General features: G+C 35.0%; 1 protein-coding gene across 1 annotated transcript in view; it reads left to right on the top strand.

The window, feature by feature from the left end:
• LOC134747784 (fatty acid synthase-like) overlaps positions 1-22,847 on the top strand; it is a 50,467-nt gene that overhangs the window by 12,760 nt on the left and 14,860 nt on the right. The window contains exons 4-21 of the mRNA XM_063682426.1: positions 11,237-11,440; positions 12,500-12,616; positions 13,362-13,528; positions 14,168-14,304; positions 14,651-14,854; positions 15,830-16,016; positions 16,401-16,563; positions 17,394-17,563; positions 18,010-18,161; positions 18,448-18,631; positions 18,925-19,073; positions 19,485-19,666; positions 19,951-20,070; positions 20,304-20,416; positions 20,609-20,799; positions 21,949-22,112; positions 22,331-22,588; positions 22,669-22,786. Of these exons, the coding sequence (XP_063538496.1) occupies positions 11,237-11,440; positions 12,500-12,616; positions 13,362-13,528; positions 14,168-14,304; positions 14,651-14,854; positions 15,830-16,016; positions 16,401-16,563; positions 17,394-17,563; positions 18,010-18,161; positions 18,448-18,631; positions 18,925-19,073; positions 19,485-19,666; positions 19,951-20,070; positions 20,304-20,416; positions 20,609-20,799; positions 21,949-22,112; positions 22,331-22,588; positions 22,669-22,786 (2,980 nt within the window). The remainder of the gene's footprint in view (positions 1-11,236; positions 11,441-12,499; positions 12,617-13,361; positions 13,529-14,167; positions 14,305-14,650; positions 14,855-15,829; positions 16,017-16,400; positions 16,564-17,393; positions 17,564-18,009; positions 18,162-18,447; positions 18,632-18,924; positions 19,074-19,484; positions 19,667-19,950; positions 20,071-20,303; positions 20,417-20,608; positions 20,800-21,948; positions 22,113-22,330; positions 22,589-22,668; positions 22,787-22,847) is intronic.

The following is a 22,847-nucleotide window of genomic DNA, read 5'->3' as shown; positions in this document are numbered from 1 at the left end:
GACAGACGGACAGATGGACAGCGGAGTTTTAGTAATAGGGTCCCGTTTTTACCCTTTGGGTACGGAACCCTAAAAAAATCGCCGGCGGCATTCTACGCAGTAAGTCACAAAAACCTTGGCGACTTTTTGGCGGCGTGTTTTTATGACTCTTAAAATGGCCTCCTCTTCCTCTGGAATTGCAGGCGTACATAGGCTACCGAGACTGCTTAACATCAGGCGGGCCGTATGCTTGTTTGCCACCGACGCCAGGAATAACGAATAATAACTAAAAACCATGTAGATAAAACAGTATTAAAACTTACGCAATTGAATAGCTAAACCGAGTGATTAGATTAGATTAGATTAGATGATTAGATGATTTATTTCATGAAAGACAATTACATAAGAAGTTTTCATTAATGTCAAAAATATAATAATTTCTATCATGATCGTCAAAATAAAAATGAAAATAAAATTATAGCTCCAATAAGGATTGTCAACAATAAGAGTAAGTAGACAAATACTTACAAATCCAAATGATAAGTAAATTTACAATGTCAAAACTTACACTAAACAATAAAAACACAACACACAAGAACAATAAAAATAGAAACCCGATTCTTAGCCTGCCTAGCAACTTTACATAGATTTTTGTCGAGCACTAGTTCCAATTACGATAAAAAGACCTATTTACATAAAGTAGTTACACTTGTAAGGAATAAACTTATTTCTTCCAATTCCCTGAGCACCTTACTTGTTGCAGGTTTCCGTCTGTAGATATTTACTTGACCCTAACGAGACACACACTAACACTAGACCCTACTAATAGTGTCGTGTTCCTGCCGGTAAGTAAGGTTGCCAGAGCTCGAGGGAGAGGAGTGTTAGGGTCGGCAACGCGCATGTAACTCCTCTGGAGTTACAGGCGTACATAGGCTTTGGAGACTGCTTAACATCAGGCAGGCCGTATGCTTGTTTGCCACCGACGTAGTATAAAAAAAAACTAACGATTTGTAAAATTTCTTTTAACACGTCGGTGGCGAACAACCATGTGGGCCGCCAGATGGCAAGCGGTCACCGTAGCCTATTATCAGTGATGTTACATGGGTCAATTTTTTTTTCCGTCGTCTTGTTTTTTTTCCCCAAAACGTGTGACGGAGTGGAGCTTTTTGTACGGGGTGAAATTTAGTTTTAAAAATCTCTCAAGAGAATTATAATCTACAGCTAGAAAGACATGCACTTAATTTTTTTTTATTTTTTTTTTAATAAAAGACAAAAATAGAAGCGTGACAGAGTGGCCAGAAACAAAAAGACAACGAAAAGAATTTTGACCCACATGTAATTATTCTAATTAACTCCATTTTGAAGATAATCTTTTTTTTATTTGTTGAGGCCCTTACAAGCGTCAAGGGGCCCATTGATTATCAGTCTGCCGGACAATATCAGCCTGTCAATTAGAACAAAAAGTTGACAGTTCCGAACAACTGACAGACTACTCGTAATATCGTCCGGCGGACTGATAATCATGGGCCCCTCAGTACTTAGCTTAGGCATAGAGTAACTTATACTAAAGCGTTACTGTCATAGTAAATTTTGTAACCCCAGTAAATTCACTGCCATCTGTCGACACACTTTAAAACTAAAAATGAAGATTTAAAAAAATACGATAGAATGTATTTAAATATAGATAAATGATTTTTTTTATTTGCATTAATTATTTTTATGATTTTGACCCATGTTCTTTCACTGATATGCGTTAAAATTGTTAAATGACAAACAAAACCGTCAACGCCATCTATACGACTGTAGTCCAAAACTAGTAGCGCCCTCTGAACGAGAATAAAATTTTCTTGATTTTCGAGGCACGTTTTTTCCTTAGACTGTATCCATCTATTACGGAGTTATATCTATCTTTGGCTTAGGGCATGTTTACATATTAATGAGTGTTTAATACGAGTTTACGTTTAGCAGCAAATGTATAAACTTTCTCAGACGATCGATATTTTAAATGACATTAAAAAAAGTCATAGTTTTCAGCTATAAATATGCAATATTTAATTATTTAACATTAAAAAGAAATAAAACTATGAAAACGGATTATATCGCGTATATTGAATTTATAATTCATCCCGACGTTTCGAACTCACCCGTCACCCGTCACCCGTTGACCACGAACGCTGTAAAGAGTTCGAAACGTCGGGATGAATTATAAATTCAATATACGCGATATAATCCGTTTTCATAATTTTATTTCATGAGTAACTATCGCGGTAACCGAAGACAATATTAAAAAGAATACAAATTTACCACAATTAAATGCCATTTAATTTCATTAAATGTACTTAGACATACCCCGAAGTTAACGGAATTCAATAAAAACACCAAGAGTTAAAAAACATTGCATCCGATATACTTATCAAAAGTTTGGAACTGTCAGGATCCAAACAAAAGGGCGCCAAAAATCCCTTAAACTCCTTTTTTTTATTCACCGTTAAAAAGCTGTATTTTATTACCATTTTAATAAACGACCTGAAGCCAAGTTGGATCCTTATTCATAATTATTTCCTTATTAGTTCCGTAGCGCACCACCTGCGCCCGACGGGTGTTGGGATCATTTTTATGTTATTACGGAAAAAAGGCTTTTCGCGAACGTTTGTGATATATAAATACATATTGTGCCTATGTTTTCAAGCTGTACATGAAGTTAAAAAGGGTTTGAAATATGACCATACAATTAAAAAAGCAGGATACCTATTAATTTAAAGGGCTTAAGGGACAAAATGCGATTTTTCAGGAGAGGCAAAAAACACTAGTTTTGAGAAAAAAATCATAACTTTTTTGTATCTATGAATAAACTGAGCTCTTTTGGTTATACTTATAATACAATGACTATTTACGAAAATAGGATGTCCGTTACGCCAAAACACATGTGTTTTTGGAATTCCGTACCTCAATAGGAAAAAACGGAACCCTTATAGGATCACTCGTGCGTCTGTCTGTCTGTATGTCCGTCTGTCACAGCCTGTCTCTGTATTTTCTACACGAAGATGGGAGTTGCGCCCAAATGTCTCACAATAGTTTTTCAAACTGGTGGATACGGCAAAATGCGTTGGAAAAATGTGTTCAAGCATGGTTTTTTCATGGGGCTTAACGGACATTTTTTCAAGCTATCGCGACGTAGATATCAGACGACTTCTGATTGCATTTCGTCGGCACCAATCAGCGTAAGGCACTAATTCTGGTTGTTGCTAACCGTAAAGGTCGTGTCGAAAAAGATGAAAACCATATCAAGTTGTTAATCAGAATCGGTTTGATGGATTTTATATTTATCGCTATGACAACGTAAAAAGTAGCCTATAATTCAAATAAGTTTTACGTATATTACTGGGATCCAAGGGACGTTTTACATACATAAAGCTATCATAGTTAATGCTAGCTTCGCCGGTCACTGTATATTGTAGTGACGGCATATCTATTGTATTCAGATTATCTATGAGTAATAGGGTCATTAACCAAGTAAGTTATAACGTCATAGTTAATTATAACAAATGTATTGTTACTGTACTGTACTTCATTTATTACATTGACATTCAATGTACATTTGCATTGAATTGTCCAACAATTTGCTACAGTAATTATTACGCTTTCCTGTTTACTAGTCAAATAAACTATTTTTATATAAACGTTTGAAGAGAGAAAATTACTGAATATAAGCCCCTACAACAGTATGGAAACCAAGCATTTTTTTTTCGCAGTAAGGTCTTACTTTAGCTCTCCAAGGTTACTTTGTCCACCCATGAAAACCTATTTCACTGAATTGATAAATTCTTAAAAACGACATGTGATTTATCTGTTTTTTGTAAACGTTTAGTGTCGTTTTTGAGAATTTATCAATTCAGTGAATTCGGTTTTCATGGGTGGACAAAGTAATCTTGTATAGGGCTAAAGTACCCCGACCTTGTTACTAAATATGTCGTCACGCGAGATAGTTTATTTAAACTTTAGTTGCTCACTACCACTATCCGCATCGCTCAAGATTCCTCAATATTAGCAGGGGTTAATTTTGTTTAAAGCAAATTTTTGATTTTCGATAGCACCACCGAACTGTAAAAATATATTCCCAAGAAAGTTGAAGTAACATTTAGTATAAAGACAATGTATAGAGTATCACGTTCGTGACGAATACACCTCGTTACCGAGATCTGGACCATCCTCATCCCCCATTAGGCCTATCACAGTGTGCCCTTAACCCGGAGTATCCATCGTTATATTGATAGATGTGGCCATTTCTCCCCAACGTCCCCAGTTACTGAGCTCGCAAAGTTACTTTTTATCTTTGATGCAACAATATAAATCTTAGATATTGGGGGAGGATGGGGTATGTGTAGATATGACAGTTAAAAGTTGTTTTATTTTGTAGGTGAATTAATTAATGAGTTGGCAGATGTTTTACTCGAAAGTCGTATTAGTTAGACGATGTTATTGAGTAATTTATTTTTCCTCAAGTATTACTCAAAAGACAATAGATCAAGCTATGTTTAAATTCTATATGGGATATCCAACTAAAATAAGAATAACTATAGAAGTGTTTGGGATTACTATCCAATTTAAAAATGTTAGTTCTAATAGTTTACCGAAAATCAAAACTAAGCATGTAATAATCTCATAATAGTATTAAGCAAACGCGGATCGGAACGCGCGATCTCGCCAACTATTCATATTTAGTTCAACCCTAGAGGTTTACAATAGTGGCATGCTGGCAAAATTTAAAGTGAATAAATAAATTAAAAAAAAATGTGGCAGTTGGTAGGATAGGTACATTGTTCGTAGAAGGTCAGTTAGGACTGAACACCGAAGTTGGCACATTACTTCAGTAAGTGCGTGAGCATTTTAATAGCCAAGACAGTAGCACTCGTTCCAAACGATTTGCACTTGCTTATAACTCTCGCGAATGATGGTTCCTAGACTCTGACGACGCTATAAGAATGCATACACACCAATATCCTCCCCCCCACCCCTACCCCACCTTCCTTGACGTCCTTACTTGACGTAGCACTTGGCATGAAAACTTAGCGTGGTCCGACTCTATGACAGTATATGTATGTATGTCAGTTTATTGCACATAAACAAGTTTACACAAAATAGACATAACAAAGTGAAAGATGTAAGTATCCTCTAAGAACAAATGAAATTATTTTCTATGAAATTATTTTCTATGAAAATATTTGTTTCAGTTTATTTCAGATGTAAGTATTATGTACAAAGGCGAACTTATCCCTAATAGAGATTTCATCCAACTAATCTTTGAGAAAATGAGAGAGGAACAAACACTAAAAGATGAAACAACTAAAAAGTGAACATTATTATAACAATATTGAATTTTATATGGCGTAGCTCTCACTTATAATATTTGTAGACATTTTTTGTAAGTTTAGCACATTATTTTATTAAAAAATGTTACATTTAAGTAATAAAAATACAATTAAAACATTTTTATTATTATTTTATAAAAGTAATCTCAACCAAAAATGACTTAAAGATACTGTCATATTGGACCATCATTCAACGCAGGAGTTATAGTCAGTAACTGAAAGGTACGTCTTTCTAGTGTCAGCTTAAAATGTAACAGCCATAAACCTGACCTATTTGGCAAAGCAGTGGCAATTCTAGGCAGATTACCATCAGTTACTCTTTGCGACGATTCGGACCGGTTTCGATTTGCGCTCATTTTGTTTTACGACCGTATTTTGTGTTTTATTTATGAGCCACGGACTGGATTACGGGAGAATGAAGGGAAGTGAAAAAATGAACCGCCACCACTTTGCGTGGGCAAATATGAATGATTTATATATTAGGATCGTTTGCAAACCGACGGTCAATGACGGTGTAGGTGAAGAATGGCGTCTATAATCATATTTTAGTATCGGATGAGTTATTTATTTGTCATTCTTCAAGGTAAAGCTGCACTTTAAATATGGGTTGCGCGAACCAACTCAGAATTCATTTAGAGCAACTACAAGCGCCGCGGGTAACTGGGGATGATAATCGAAAGCTAATCGATTACCTAACAAATACCGAATACCTATAAAAAAAAAAAAAAAAAAGTTGTAGTTTCTTACAAGGGACGAGTGACACAGATCAGAAAGTGATGAAATTAAACAAACCATTGAAGCGGGGAAAGATCTATTAGAATTTCAAAGTTAAAATAGCGCTGATAATAGATTCATGTTTAATGTTTTTGCCTCTTGACGACGTGTAGTTCTGAGCGTTATCTCTTCTTATAGAGATAACATTTACTTAATTTAATATTAAGTAATGTTTGTAACCACAAAATCTGAAATAATAAATTGCAATGGGTTTTTCGCAAACATAAATTCATGTTCTAAATGTTAAACAAATATGTTATAATGCTACTCGTACTAGCCGACACTGTCCAAGCAAAACCAAATTAAATATTATGTAGATAAAAACTTTATTGCAAAACATTATGACAAAAAATAACGAAGACCTTATAATAAAAATAAAACTTAGATCTAAAATAGTAAAAAAAATATTTACTGGCTAAGGATTTTTTCTGTCACAACACAATCGCATAAACATCAAACAAGTTCTATACTAAACTTTCCAATTAAAAGTAAGTACCGTAATATTAGTCGCATGCGTACCGAGGTACCGAAAAACCGCGATTCTATTTTGTAATTACGGAACTGTGGAAATTTTAGCATTCATGTTAGTTCTCGAATGAGAATCTAATTAGAACTTGCTCGGTATGTTTAATTGGCTTCCAGTGTACGGATGTAATTTAAGCTTTGGTGGAGATAAAAATCGTTTTGTTCATTTGCGTGGAAAATGCAATTTTGACTGGGTGCACATTTTCTCATATACTATCCATACTAATATTATAAATGCGAAAGTGTGTCTGTCTATTACCTCTTCACGCTTAAACCGCTGAACCGATTTAGTTGAAATTTGGTATAGAGATAGTTTGAGTCCCGGGGAAGTACAAAGGTTAGTTTTTATACCAGAAGTCATCCTTTAAGGGGGTGAAAAGGGAGGGGTTGGAAGTTTGTATGGGGAATCAATAAAAAGCAGTTTGGACACAAAATAAGCTACCCAAATTACTAACTCCACGCAGACGGAGTCGCGGGCAAAAGCTAGTATAAGCTATAAAGACAACATAAAATTGGTCAGTTTCTATAAAAAGCTGAATTCATTCTTTGTTTTCATCTTGATGCAACGTGACTAAAGTAGCGTAACAATACGAATATTTTGGTTTGTTTTTGTATTTTAATTTGTCATAATGTGACATTTATTCAATCGAAATCCTAAATTCAGCATTTATATTGTATTTTCCACTATTTGTTAAAAGTTATCAATGTTATCATATTCGTATTTCGTGGCAACTAATTAGTATGATTTCTTGTACATGGAGTATTGTCGTTATTAATACTTTATCGTAATTATTTAATTTCAACCAAATTGAAAAACTTGTGAGAACAATCGTACACTTAAGCTCATTAGCTGTCGTTGAACCAACAAATAAACTATATATTATTGTACGTTCTGTAAATTTGTCTAATTCGAATTTTCCACTCAATAACTCTAAGGTTAGCTGAAAGAGATCCCTTACAGGGACAAGTTCGCCTTTGTACCTAAATTTATGTAAATTTCATGTGAACCTATTTTTGTACAATAATTTGATTTACTACTACTACTACAAACGATAATTTATTTGTAAAAAAAGAGTTATTTAGTGTGTTAGTGTAAAATGTTGCTTCACCTTTTCTAAGGCTAGGTTCACACGGCGTTAATTTTTTCCGTATAGAAAAACCGTATATTTATACGGGATTATAGAAACGTTCAAAATCGTTCACACGGCTAGACGAGTTTCCCGCGTAGACTCGGTGTGAACGACTTTAAACATTTCATTACAAATTTTGCTGTCACTACGGTATTCGATAAAATCTCGTATTCGGTATCCCGGAAAAGTTTACGCCGTATGACCTAGCCAACTGTTTTAAACAGTATGCAAATGTTGAGTTAGGTATTTCTTGAATTTTCTGTAAGTAGCCTTTTTTGTAAGTTGAACTTCCTGTAAATCATTGTTCTGTTTCGGTATATTATGTATTTGATGGCGACTAGTACGGTCCATAAGGTCCGTTATTTATCAGAATTAATTTCTGCATGCAGCGTTTTTTTTTTCAACCTTACTGTGAATAACTGTACGGTACGTCTGTCTGTACACGCGTCATGCGTCATAATGTTTGTAAGTTGCTTAAAAATAGTACTGAGCGGCCGGCAAACGGCCGTCAATCTGCTGTCGCGGGACTGGGCGAGGTAATTCGAGTCGGGGCGGGGCGGTGCGTGGCCGTTTTGCATGATAATTAAATACTATTACTTATTCTGTGGTGTTGTTCTGGTGTATTTGATGGCGACTATGGTTCATTGTTCTCTCGTTGCCGTTCATACTTTATCACAATTAATTCGGGCTTCCGGCCGTCAGTTATATTAACTTTTATATTCCAAGCTCATTCAAAAACCGGCCAACCTGGCTGAAAATGGCTTTTGGTGAACCTCGATTTTGATGTACTTTTGCTTGTGACGTTACAGTTTAATATAACTTTTGTTATTAACAACGCTGAATAAATTAAATTATAAATTAAGGTAGACAAAACGGCAAATACTGTTTCAAAAATGGCTACATTTTATAATGGGTTTGGAAACTTTTACGATCACATTTTAATAAGGAATGCCTTGTTGATATATTAAAAAAAACAGATCACAATGTAAGTGATAAAATATAAACAACAAAACTAAAGTAAGTAACTATAAAATTTAAACAAAATCCAAACTACAGGTAGTTTTTTTTTTTTTTGGTTTTCTTCATCTATGTTGAAAGTTGTAGGTCCTCGCTTTCACTACGGGTGGCCTACAACTCTTATTACTTTGTTTCTGTTTTACATTTACATAAATATTGATTACTGAATATTAAATATTAATTAAATATATAATTATAAATATATATATATATATATATATATAAGTACGATCTATTTATGTATTATTAAATTTCTTTAGTGTGTTTGTTATTTTTGTGATAAAATTTTCGAATGATGTTTTTGTTGTTTCTTTTTCTATTATTTTAGATACATCATAGGGGTCAATTTTATGCAGTTCGCAGAGAAACTCGTGGTCACTGCGGAAGTATGAATATTTGGGACAGTGTTTGAGTAGATGGTCGATAGTTTGTGGTGTCGGTAGTATAGGTACTATAGATACTAAAATTATGTTATGAAGAATTGTGACTTAGGTTAATGCATTTTACAGACCAATAAATAATTGAGATTATGGCTAATGGCATTACCAATTGCAAATAAAATTACGAATTTCATAAGTAACCCCCGAAACATTTTTTAAATACATGTATTGCTCTAACTGTACTTTATAACTGTATTAATCATCTCGTGCGAAAGATCTCTGATAACACGACTCAAGGTTGTATCAAAATAAGATGGAAACCGGATGGAATTGTTAATACATTTATGTTTAATCAGCCTCACTGTCGCGGACTAGTGTTATGACATTTTTTATCGTTTCAGCAAAGGTACACATGGCTGACAAGACATGGCTCGCGAATGAATAATTAAAAGGCGCCAGCCGTGATTAATGGACGAATGTTTGCTTTCGCGAATTTCATCACCTTCCCTTTTTAGGATTCCGTACCCAAAGGGTAAAAACGGGACCCTATTACTAAGACTCCGCTGCCCGACTGTCCGTCCGTCTGTCCGTCTGTCTGGCTGTGTGTCACCAGGCTGTATCTCAAGAACCGTGATAGCTAGACAGTTGAAATTTTCACAGATGATGTATTTCTGTTGCCGCTATAACAACAAATACTAAAAACAGAATAATATAAATATTTGAATGGGGCTCCCATACAACAAACGTGATTTTTTTTCCGTTTTTTTCCGTAATGGTATGGAACTCTTCGTGCGCGAGTCCGACTCGCACTTGGCCGGTTTTTTAGCATTTTGGTGTGAGTGAATTAAATGTAAATGAATTTTGAGCAGCTACCTTTAAAAACACATCCAGGACGATGATCAATTCGAAAGAAGGCGTACCCTCGGCTACCTTATAAAAAAAAAATTGTAGCATCTGTCTGTATTCTACTCCTAATTTTCCTCCACGCCGCGTAGACTAGTTGCACGTAATCTCTTCTATACATAGGTCGGACAAATCATCACAAAACCATCAAAAATCATTTATATCTCAAAATAGGACAAAATTTGTTAAACTCGTAATTTGAATAAAATTAAAATAAAATTTCCAGATTATACTCAAAACTACAGTTCAAAATTGTTCAATTTTTTATCCCGTTCCATACAATATTTTATTTTTGCGATAATTTGTCCGAACTCTGCTTCTATAGCTCCCTAATTCTAGTAACACGCGCGCGAACTGCACAAATTAAAATGCGGGCAGAAATCCATTTATGTTTACCATCCACACCAAAATCAATTCGAAACCCAAATGCTCGTTCAAACGACTAACTGTATTACAAATAATCGACAATAACATGCACACTAACAGAGTAACTAATTTAAAAGCCATCCAAGCGGACGAACGCTGCGTACCGACCGTGAATAAATATTCAGCTCGTGTTGCCATTCCCAAGGCAAATACAGGCGAGTCAAAAGCTCAGGCTGTTCAGTGTTCTGTGACCTCAAGATTTGTAGCAATTATGTTAAATTAAAGACTACATTTAATCTGGTTTTTATAATCCTTTGCGATTGGAATTCCCGACTCACTCATCCTGCGTAATGCGTGTCGACATGAATTTTTAAGCCCCAAGCCGCTGCATTATTCCGCCGGTGATCAGTTGTTGTCGGGTTTCGACTATAGCTTATAAATGCGCTGTTTATTTTCTGAAACATTTATTTTGCAGCGGAATTTTGACAGCCCCAACATAGTATTTATTTTATTCTAGAAGTATTAGGCGTTTCACTGCGTGTCTTGTTGACTTGTTAGATCAGATTGCTAAAATTCGTGTTTAGCAGCACACAAAGAGCCAGCAAACGAGTACATTGGTATTTAGAATCGTGAAGTGCAGGCTTGATTAACAAATCGATATTTTTGATCGTAATTGGCTCAACTCCTTTAAGGTTAGGACAAACGAATTTCATAGATTTGACAGATCGTAACGAAAAACACCATTTTTTTATGTAAAGTGTTCAAGTCAAGTTCAAGTCTGTCTTCATTTCAGATGCAACAAGGCCATGTACGCCAACCGCATCTCCTACTGGATCGACGGCAAAGGCCCCTCGTTCGCCCTGGACTTGGCCTGCGCTAGCTCTATGGCGTGCCTTGAGCATGCCTACAGGAGTATCAGTACTGGAGAGTGCGATGCAGCCATCGTTGGAGGGTGTAATTTGTGCATGCACCCTAATGTTTGCCTTAATTTAAAAAGGTTTGTCTTCCTGGTCATGTTTTACTTAGTTCTTTTTTCATTTTGTACTGTATCGATGGCAAAAGCCCTCCATTTGCGCTAGACTTGGCCTGTGTGAGTTCTATGGCGTGCCTCGACCATCCACAGAAGAATCAGTACTGGAGATTGCGATGCTATACCTAGTTGGATGCTGTAATTTGTGCACGCACCCAAATGTTTGCCTTATGTTGACATAAGCATTTCTGTCTTGACTGGACGGTTAATAGTTATTAAAGTTTCATGGCGTGCACACATTCAAACTTATGCTTCATATAAAATAGGTCTAAATACTTCTATTTTTTTTCATCAATTATAAATTTTTAGACCATATTTTATTTAAGTTTATTAATCAATTTAAATGATTTCTGTTCACTATTTATAAATTACTATCTTTTTATTTTAGGTCGTTAGTTAAAATAGCCTTTATGGCACAAGATTACATGTCAAAATGACCACTCTATAACATCTTAAATTTAAATGATTTAGAAATTTAAAAAAGCGATGAGGCTTGAATCGTTTTTAGGGTTCCGTAGCCAAATGGCAAATAAGATTTTCACACAAAAAAAAAACAATAAATTTTGGGGGCTCCCCATACTTGGAACAGAAACTCTAAAAATTTTTTTTCATCAAACCCATACGTGTGGGGTATAGGTCTTCAAAAATGATATTGAGGTTTCTAATATCATTTTTTTTCTAAACTGAATAGTTTGCGCGGGAGACACTTCCAAAGTGGTAAAATGTGTGTCCTCCCCCCCCCTGTAACTTCTAAAATAAGAAAATGTTAAAACTGAAAAAAATATATGATGTACAGTACCATGCAAACTTCCACCGAAAATTGGTTTGAACTAGATCTGGTAAGTAGTTTTTTTTAATACGTCATAAATCGTAAACCGCAATTTACCTTTCACTCACGTTTCGCATAAAAATACATTGTTAAAATTATGTAATGTACGGAACCCTCGGTGCGCGAGTCCGACTCGCACTTAGCCGGTTTTTTTTTAACTGGACTGGTAAAGGGTTAAAACGGATATTTATTTTCAGAGCCGGTTTCTTGTGCTTGGACGGAAAAACAAAATGTTTCGACAAAAACGGCGACGGCTACGTGAGGTCTGATTCCATCAACGTGTTGTTTTTACAACGAGCTAAAGACGCTAAGAGGTAATGAAATTTTCATATCACCTAATTTTTTTTTTTTTTTAATACCACGACGGTAGCAAACCAGCATACGGCCCGCCTGATTCGAAAAAGGGCTTATTCTTCCCCGCTAGGAGGGTTCAAAGTGGCACTTTTCTGTTCTAGGTCACGACTTTTTTTCTTTTATGCGTACAATTTTTAAAGGTAATTAATATTTAGGAACATAATAATTTCCTCATAGGTGATGTGAAAAACAGGCGTTATCACTTGAATCCCTCACTACGCTCAAGATTCTATTTTAGAATCCCTCGCTACGCTCAGGATTCAATTATAGAATCCTTCGCTTCGTTCAGGATTCAATGTACGCCCTCGCCGCAAATATGTCATTTTGCTCCCTTGTGACTTGTGACACAATCTACTATTGGTTTTGTATTAACTTTGCATACTCGTATGCGTGTCGATACATGGAACGGTATTTGGATTTTATTACCTTCATCTTTTTGCATTTTGATGTTTATCTCTACTCACAATCGCCAGCTCTTTCGATCTTAAAATGAGAAAAAAGTATCCCAAGATTTTTATTTCTATTCCGTTATAATTTTTTTATACACTTTGTATGAGAGTAAAGAAATGAAAAGAACGAAGAATCACCTGTCACCATGTCTGTCACGTTCTAACAAGTATGTAAGTGCGAAAGTGACAGGCATAGTGCCAGGCGATAAAAATGGAGCCATGCTGCCACCGTTGGTTAACTTAAGCTCATTTCCAGAATATACTCTCAAATTTACTACGCCAAAGGCAGCTACAGTTTAAAGCCGGACGCGCCATTTATGCCCGTCAGGGAATCTAAGGACATCCAGGATTTTCTTAACGAGTTCTATTCCGAAATCGACGTGGCACCGCAAGATGTAGAATATGTGGAAGCGTGTGGTTCAGGTAATTTTACACAAACGTTTAAATTTTAAATTAATTTAGTTAAGACATTTAAGAACGGGTCACTCACGTTTTTAAGTCGAAAATTCAGTCTGCGTCGGTTAGCTAACGCGCGCTCGTTTAAGCTCGCTATGGAGTGAAATATCAAAAAAAACGTAAGTGACTCGTTTGAATATATTTAATATTTATGTCTTGAGTCTCACGGAAATTTGGTGACTATAATTCAATTCGTAAAGATCTGTTAAGATCTAGCATATATCCGCATATTGTAGTGTGATGCACGCATTTTTGGAACGTTCCACAATTGCAACTAAAGATCTATGTTTATTCGTAGTGCTTTCTACTATTATTTCAGTAGGTATATTTTCACACTTAAAAGTTGAAAAATTAATTTATAAAGTTCTAATAAACAGAAGATTAATTTTGCCTGTATCAATCTATAAAACATTGCTTTTTAAAAATGATGGAACTGTGTTTCAGTGTTGTATGAAATTAAAAATATTTTAAAACGGGTCACTCATAAGTCCCGTGGGTTAGTGACCCGTTTTAAAATAATTTTAATATGTTTGAGTCTCACGGGAGTTTTATAGTTAAAATGGTATGAAATTATTATTCGTAGTAAGTTTTTTTTTGTTTTACTAGCTATCGCTGAAGCAGATGCTCAAGAACTCGACGCTGTCGGTAAAGTGTTCGCCAAAGACTCATCCATCAAGGTTGGCAGCGTTAAGTCTAACATGGGACACAGTGAACCGGCATCGGGAACAAATGCTTTAACTAAGGTAAATATATCGTAGGTTCTTAAGATAATAGAAAAGGATTTCATTTTATGTATAATATTCTGTTATTAACATTAAAATTCAATGATTTTGCACCGCCTACAACTTATCTTCTTTGCCCAAAGGTTGACTGGCAGAGAATTCCCTACGGCATTAAGTTCGCCTTTTGTAGAATGTGTTTCTTTTGTGAAATTAAAGATTAAATAAATACACGTGTGCACGTGTCTAATCTAGTCTTCACTGTAGGAGAAATTCAAGAAACATAACAAAAGCTGTTTTTGTAATAGTTACTAATGCATTCTTAAGTGCTTAAAATGTGGAAGTAATCACTTTTCATTCTCTCTAATAGGTCTGCTTAGCATATCATAAAGGCCAAATTCCCGCAAACCTGCACTACTACAACCCCCAAGACGACATCCCAGAAGTCAAAGAAGGAAGAATCCAGGTCCTTCAAGACAATTCTAGATTTAACAGGAGATTTGCTGCGTTGAACTGTTTCTCGTACACTGGCACTAACATCCATGTCCTGCTTAAAGGACATTATAAACCAAAGGTATTATCACGATCTGAATAAATATTGCATATCGATTGTGTTGTGTATTTTTGGCTTCGATATTATAATTATCAACTGTAAACCGTAGGTTAAACTTTTAACTGTACTAGCATTACACAAACTACTAAAAATGAATTCACATACCTCTTTGATGACTGGCGACGACGGCAATGTGCGGTAGATTGTTCACGCACAGATTTAAATGTTTCGAACTTTCGACCGGGCCCAGCGTATATCTTTAAGCACACACACTTATAGTTATATTACAAATCTTTTTAGGTTAAGATGAGTTCACTTCTCACACTATTTTAATATTATTCCTAGTTTGATGCACCGAGAAAACTTTAACATTCCGACATTTTTACAACCGAAAATCAAGACTAACGTGATTGGTCGATTTGAACGCTTGTTCTTAGCGCGGCTGCGCAGTGCGAAGTTTGGTGTTGCCATGCCATGACACAGGCAATGGATTTCAAAATTGAGAGAATGAATAATGCCTGCACGTATTGATTTAACGTTAGGATTTTTTTTAATAACATGCTTAACAAAATGCTGCAATTATTGAAATTGCTTTAACATTTATTAACACATTTGGAGCTTACTACCTATTAGAATCAAAATATGTATTGGTTCACCAACAATTGTTTACACTTTGTTAAGTTAAATAGAAATTACAATGTCAATTTGGATAATTACAATTACAATTTCAATTATTAAATTAAATTATTTAATTACAAAAAAAAAAAAACAGAACAAAAAAAGCACAAGCAGCATAATACCTACCTATTTAACTTCATAGTTTGGTAACTTCAAAACAATAAACAAGTTAATAAATTATACGAAATACTTCCCGCACGGAATATCCACGGTATGTTCATTAATTTCATTATATAGTTCGGTTAATCTCAGCCGGTGCCTAACAATGTAACATTTATGAGCTCAGGCTGAAATTAATACCCTCTTCGTCGATTTTAGGATATTACCCGTTATCAAACCAGCCTTCCTCGATTGGTTACAATTTCTGGAAGACAAGAAACTGGTGTACAGAAGATCCAGGAATATTTGAAGAAAAAGCCCATCGATCCGGAACAGATGGCATTGCTGCACAGCATCCATGAATTCGAAATTCCCGGGCATTTAAGCAGAGGATACACCATTCTCAGTAAGATATTTATACCAGAATGATGGCGAACTAGCACTAGCAAATAGTCCGGACAATACAAAGAAAACTCGCATATTGCAATCAGGTTTTAAGCTATTTCTTTAACCTAATTAAAAAAAAGGATGTCAATTTGTCATAACCCCTCCCGTTTTTGAGATGCGTTTTCCTCAGAATCGTTTTACTATTGTTTCCGTTAACAATTCCGTTAACAATGGCGGATGCTTGGTAGAAACTAAAAATTTAATTTTCTCTGCGTTGACAGCTTAGAAGACAGTTAGGTATTGCTCTTTAATGTGTATTAGAAGTAGCAATGCAGATATCCGTAGAATGAACATTGATTTTAACAGCAAGTGTTAAAATCTAAACTTACTGTAAATGTCTTAGATACCAATGAGAACAAAGAAACAGTCTGCCTTTCGGAGAGTGTCAACTACTACGGTGGAACGCATGGACCCTTATGGTTCGTGTACAGCGGCATGGGGTCCCAATGGGCTGGGATGGGTGCTGAACTTATGAAATTCCCCACTTTCGCAGCAGCTATCGAAAAGTAAGTTTCCTGTGTTACTTATGGATCGAACCATCGAACGTTTATTTTACTCGTGGTGTCTGATTAGCTGATAATTTGTAAAAGCAGATCTGGTAAAAGTCTAAAGGTAGCTATTGAATATTTTTAAATAAAAGAGAATCACCCCGTTGGATTTAGATAATTATTATGATGATGATGATGCATAAGTTCAAGTGATACTGATAATAAAACTTTTCTCAGATATATAAAAATTTTAAAACTAACACGGGACTTAATCGCGTACAAACTTACGTTTATTTATGGCCTGACGTTTCGAACGTGACGTTACGTTCGTGGTCACCAGTCGGGACCAAACCACTGGATTGAGCTCCATAATTCCAAAGTCCTCTCAACGGAACGTCTTTACCACAGCAGGAAGGTACGTGAAGCAATTGAAATCAGAAAACATCGAAATTTCAATCAAAATGAGGGACAGGGGATTTCGTCTTCGTGGAATCCAGTAATTAGCAAATGTAAGGGGGAAAAAACGTCCCACCACATACCATCGGATGTCGTGAGTGTTGTGTGTAGGAAAAGTGACAACCCTAGCGTACAAGTCAATAATCAAGATCAAGTGCGGGTAGTTCGCAAAACCCGCGCGGCAAGAAGATGTTGTTACAATTCCTCGCCAGTCTGCCTGTGACCACGAACGTAACGTCACGTTCGAAACGTCAGGCCATAAATAAACGTAAGTTTGTACGCGATTAAGTCCCGTGTTAGTTTAAAATTATGAGTGAAAATCGTGTTAATTTAAATCAGTATGTATAAAAATTTGTTAAAAATTCATATAAATATTTAAACCGCATTAACAGGTGCCGCAGGGTCCTTGAGCCGAAAGGGATTGACATCATGAGAATTATATGCGATGCAGACAAGACTATTTACGATAACATCCTTCATTCCTTTGTCGGAATCGCTGCTGTCCAAATCGGTCTTACTGATATCCTGACTGAGATGGGAATCGTACCAGATAATATCATTGGTGAGTAAGAATGAATAGTTGCAGTTGGAACAAATTTTGCCAATTATCAGTCCATCAGTCATCCACTCTCGAAACTTTTAGTTTATCTCCTTTGCGTTCCTCTGTTTTTAAATATCTTTAGTCATCTGATGTTTTATCACCTGTCTAAGTTACTTGTCTTGACTCCCCGTTTTCGTATTAGAAAAATATTTCCTGGTATAATTCTACTGCTTTCATTCGAAATTCACGGACAAGTCAAATCAAATCGTAACATAAGGGTTTTTCTTATTATTTCAACAATTGTCCTAGTTTTTATGCATGTTCTAGTTACTTTTTTCATAAATAACCTTGATGTTTGCTTGTAGGAAGCCACACCTGCTTAAATAAATTCTTACTACAGATTAACACTTATCATCTTGTCTTCATATATCTTGAAAGTGGCAATAATTATTTGTTTGTAATTTCAGGGCACAGTGTAGGCGAGTTAGGGTGCGCGTACGCCGACGGTTGCTTCACGGCTGAAGAGATGATCCTCGCCGCGTACAGCCGAGGACTGGTGTCAGTGCAGACTCCGTTTATTAAGGGATCTATGGCCGCCGTTGGCTTGGGCTATAATGATGTAAGTGCTAGTAATAGCGATCGACAACATTTTATAAACAAGACAAAAGTACAAAGTACAAAGAAGGTTAAACTGTTTTTATCTTTCACACAATGTTTTTTTTTTTAATTTCATGACAGTACAGACGAGAATAATTGTAGGTTACTATACACACTCACATTTTAACTGATCTCATTTTTATAGCAGAACATAATAATTATCCTTATCTCAACCCTAAATTTCTGTCCTACGGTACAGGGTACCTATATATATTTTATATAATCATAATTTTCGATTTTTCGAATAGGTGCTTCCTTTATGCCCACCCGAAATAGAAGTCGCTTGTCACAACAGCGCCGAGTCCGCTACCATCTCAGGCCCCGCTGATAAGATGAAGGAGTTTGTTGCCAGTCTTACAGAAAAGGGCATCTTCGCCAAGGAAGTGCCTTGCTCTAACATCGCATACCATTCTCAGTATATAGCTGGAGCAGGTAAAGTTATTTCTGATCTTAAGTTAGTTTAAATTTAGACAATAAGGCCATTTATTTTTACTTAATGTCTTTATTAATATATAACAATAAAAAATAAGTTCAAAAGCTTAAACCCGACTACTAAAAATCGCGCTCTAAAAAGTATGAAACCAGAGAATTTCATACTTTCTGCATTCTTTATACATTCTTGTCCATATTTTCACGAAGAAAGGTAACAAAACGATTTTATTGTGATAAAATTATTAATAACCTTTTAAAGTCTAAATGTTATTTTTAAACCATAATATTTTTAGGTCCTGGACTACTGAAATACTTGAGCGAAGTTATCAAAGACCCCATGCCACGCAGCGCAAAATGGGTGTCCACTTCAGTACCGCAAGACAAGTGGGATCAGCCCATGGCTAAGTTGTCTTCTGCTGAGTACCACACCAACAACTTACTGGTAAAAAACTTATTAGATTGTGCGTACGTGCCTCATATTAACCCTTTTCCAGTTGCATGACTTAACAACAAAAAAATTATAACTAATTTAAATTATTTTTATAACGTACAAAGAAACTCCATTCAACCACGTAATCCTATCCCAAAAATTCCAGGCTATGCCAAAAACGCCGTCAAATATCTCAAGGTTATAAATTTGAATTAATTTTAATTACTCAAGCAACAAATATTGCAATATGCCTGTCAAGCACTCAGATTTTTTTCTTTTAATTCAGTGTTCCTCGCTAATGTTTGTTTGAAAATGGATGAAGATTTGTCGTTCTAGGTAATTGATGGGAAATTCTATTCCAGAATTAAACAAGATTAATGTAACTGCTAAAAAATATGACGAAATGTGACATTTTGTTTTCAGAACCCAGTGCTATTTGAAGAGACGTCCGCGTTAATCCCCGATAAGGCGGTGATGATAGAGATAGCGCCTCATGGCCTGCTCCAAGCTATTCTGAAGAGGTCTCACAAGGAATGCGTACACATACCGCTGACCAGGCGCGGGCATAAGGAACCCGTTAAGTTCTTACTGGAATCGATTGGCAAGTAAGTAACTGCAAGTTTTCCTACTACGTTAGCATTCTTGACAATATTAGAAAAATATTTATCATTCATCGGCAAAAATACTTAAGGGATCAACAACAAATAAATAAAAAATGGGACCTTATGAGTATTAATGTCTTTAATCTTGATAATTAGGTTCACTTGGAAATACTTAGATAAATATAATATATGGTACACAAGAAAAACATTTCACGTAAATATAATCTTCTATTTAGGTAAAATATTAAATACAGGTCTAGGTCTCACAATAATCTTGCTTGTTTAAGGATGTACGAGTCTGGATTGAACCCAAAAATCGACGCATTATACCCAACGATCGAATTCCCTGTCTCAACTGAAACCCCTTTGCTCTCACATCTTGTTGAATGGGTACATAATGAAGATTGGTGAGTATATTTAACGATCAAACATTTTTATGACATTTTTACCAATTTTTCTTGTGTAATTAATAATTCATTATTTAATGTTGTATGTATGAAGTAGAGTTCAATAGAAAAGGCAAATAATGCAAACAAATACGACAGATTTTGTTAGCATTTGACGTATAACTATTTGCATAACGATGAAGTTTGTAAAGGTGATTTTAAAAATAAATTAACGCAAAACCTTTTTCATTAAGGCCTCAAGCAAAATACAATCAAACTAAAGGCCTAGTTGTTGCTTCTATTCGTGATTTTTTCATCTCAATACACGATGACGATTACAAGTTTTTGGAGGGACACGTTCGGAATGGTAAGCGACTTTTTTAATTTTATTTAATTTAGATACACTAATCGATTTAGGATAAGTTAGCATAATAGTTTTGAAATTACTGGATTCTTAAGTACTTATAATATATCGATTTTAAGAATATGCTGTGCCTATTCTTCCACACAAAATGTTAATACTACCCGAAATTATGACTAAAATCATACAAACTTTTAGATAACTTTGTGTATCCTGAGGCTGGCATCTTAGTCCTTGTTTGGGAGACGTTCGCGATGCACAAAAACACTGACTACAGACAGTTCCCGGTTACATTCAAGGACGTACAGTTTTACCAAGAAGCGCAACTGGTGGCTGAACAGCCAGTGCAGCTTCGGATTTCTATCCAAAAGGGTAGTCACGGTTTTGAGGTACGGTTATATTTGCTGCCTAATAATAAACACTTCCTATCAATATCACAATATAACTTCTATCCTAACACAATCTGTTTCTGATCAGTTCTTATAATGTTGTTTGATCTGCATATTTCAAATATAGTATACCTAGGGCCTTTGGCTCCTTTACTTTAGTGTGTTGTTAACAATTTCTATCATTAGGTACCTATATTATGTTTTGAAGTCATTACGAGTACAATTTAAGAACTTTTAAGAACTGAAATAGTACATTTCGATGCTAGTGCGGAAATGACATTTCCGCACGTGTATCGAACGACGTTTTTTAATACAGTTGCGAAAAAACAAGAAAAACAACAAGAAAGAAATTCGAAACTTTTATTATTAATTTTGTGACATCATTGACATTGACATTATGAAGAGGTGTTTTTTTAGCTTTTATTCGACTAGAATGGATTTTGTTATTATTATTGAACCCACTTCAATGAAAGTTTTTTTTTTCAAATGCATGTTCTGTAAGAGAGAAACAATTGTAAATATAAAACATTGTACTATTATTACATAAATATCGTTATTTACGATTATTTGTGTATCGTATATTTATAAAAACAATATCGAATGTTGCCTTTGGAAACATAAAACATTCTTGCAGTAAGAAAAAACGCCTTTTCTTTGACAGGCATTCCGTTCCATTCAGACAACTTATTAAGAACGGTTTTACAACATTAAAAAAGAAACGTATAATAATACTTATAATGATGAAGAGGTAAGTAATAAAAAATTAAATATGCATATTTTTCGCATTCTTACATTAACAGTAGGTTTTTATGTTGATTACGAAGTTTAAAGGAAACCAATATTAACACTCATCAATAAGTAGTCATGAATTGGAGGAACAAGTATAAATTAAAAAAAAATTGAAAAGTAAAAAGCACTAGTTCGCGAAAACCAACTTTCTGCACGCTAAACAGCCACGAAAAGTAGCACTTTTTGAGCAACTGTATTAAAAATGACTTAAATGGGTTTTGTTACTCATTACGAGTACTAGGATATAAATTATTGTGTCTTCGTTTCTCATTTTACTACTTTCATATGCAAATTGTTTTCAAAAATAAAGGTGTGTATAAAATTTAAGATCTGTCTAAGATTTTTATTGCTTTATTTCAGGTCTGTTACAACAACACCAAACTTGCAACGGGTACCATCATTGATAGCAAATCCTTATACCGCGAAAGCCGTAATGCTAATACTGAAGAAACCAATAAGGAACATATTGTACTTAACTCTGAAGAAATCTATAAAACCTTTGATTTAGGCGGATTCACTTACAGGTACAATATAACAGAAAAAAGCATCTAAATGCATTAATATATTTGGATTATTTTGCTATTATTTAAATTTATTTCTGACGATCACAATGTAGATTCTTATAAATTGACATGTAATTTGTACTGTAATCATGTGTTGTGAAATAAATATATCTTATCTTATCTTAATATTCTTTACGATGAATATTATTTTAAATATACCTACTGTCGTGCTTTTTCAGAGGCGAATTTCAGTCTATACACTCAGTGACTGCCGACGGCAAAAAAGCAACCATAAAATGGAATCAAGAGTGGGTGATGTTCTTAGATGCTTTGATCCAGCTTAATATAATTGCGAGGGATGGAGCTGGCATTTTGACACCTAAAATTATTAAAAGACTGACTATCAACGCAGATGAGCAAGAGGTTCTTCCGTCTATTGATATAAACGGTGAAAAATTCTACGCCGCTAAATACTCTAAAGTACTTAATGTTACCACGTAAGTTCAAACAATTGACAAATAGCCAAAAAAAAGGATAGTTAAATTCCGTATTATATAAAATAAACGTATTTTTATAGATGCGGTGGAGTCGAGCTAGATAATATCATTTTTAACGAGAAATCAGTAGTGGAAAAAGAGCCGGAATACCTAGAGATGAGGTCATTTATACCACATTTCCTAACGGGCGATGTTGACGTAAGTACAAAATGTATTTTGTTTCAAGATAAATAAATACCGATGAAATGACAAAGTATTT

Source organism: Cydia strobilella, chromosome 15 (assembly GCF_947568885.1).
Source record: "Cydia strobilella chromosome 15, ilCydStro3.1, whole genome shotgun sequence".
Classification (NCBI taxonomy): Eukaryota; Metazoa; Arthropoda; class Insecta; order Lepidoptera; family Tortricidae; genus Cydia; species Cydia strobilella.
This window is presented reverse-complemented; position numbering and strand designations above follow the sequence as displayed.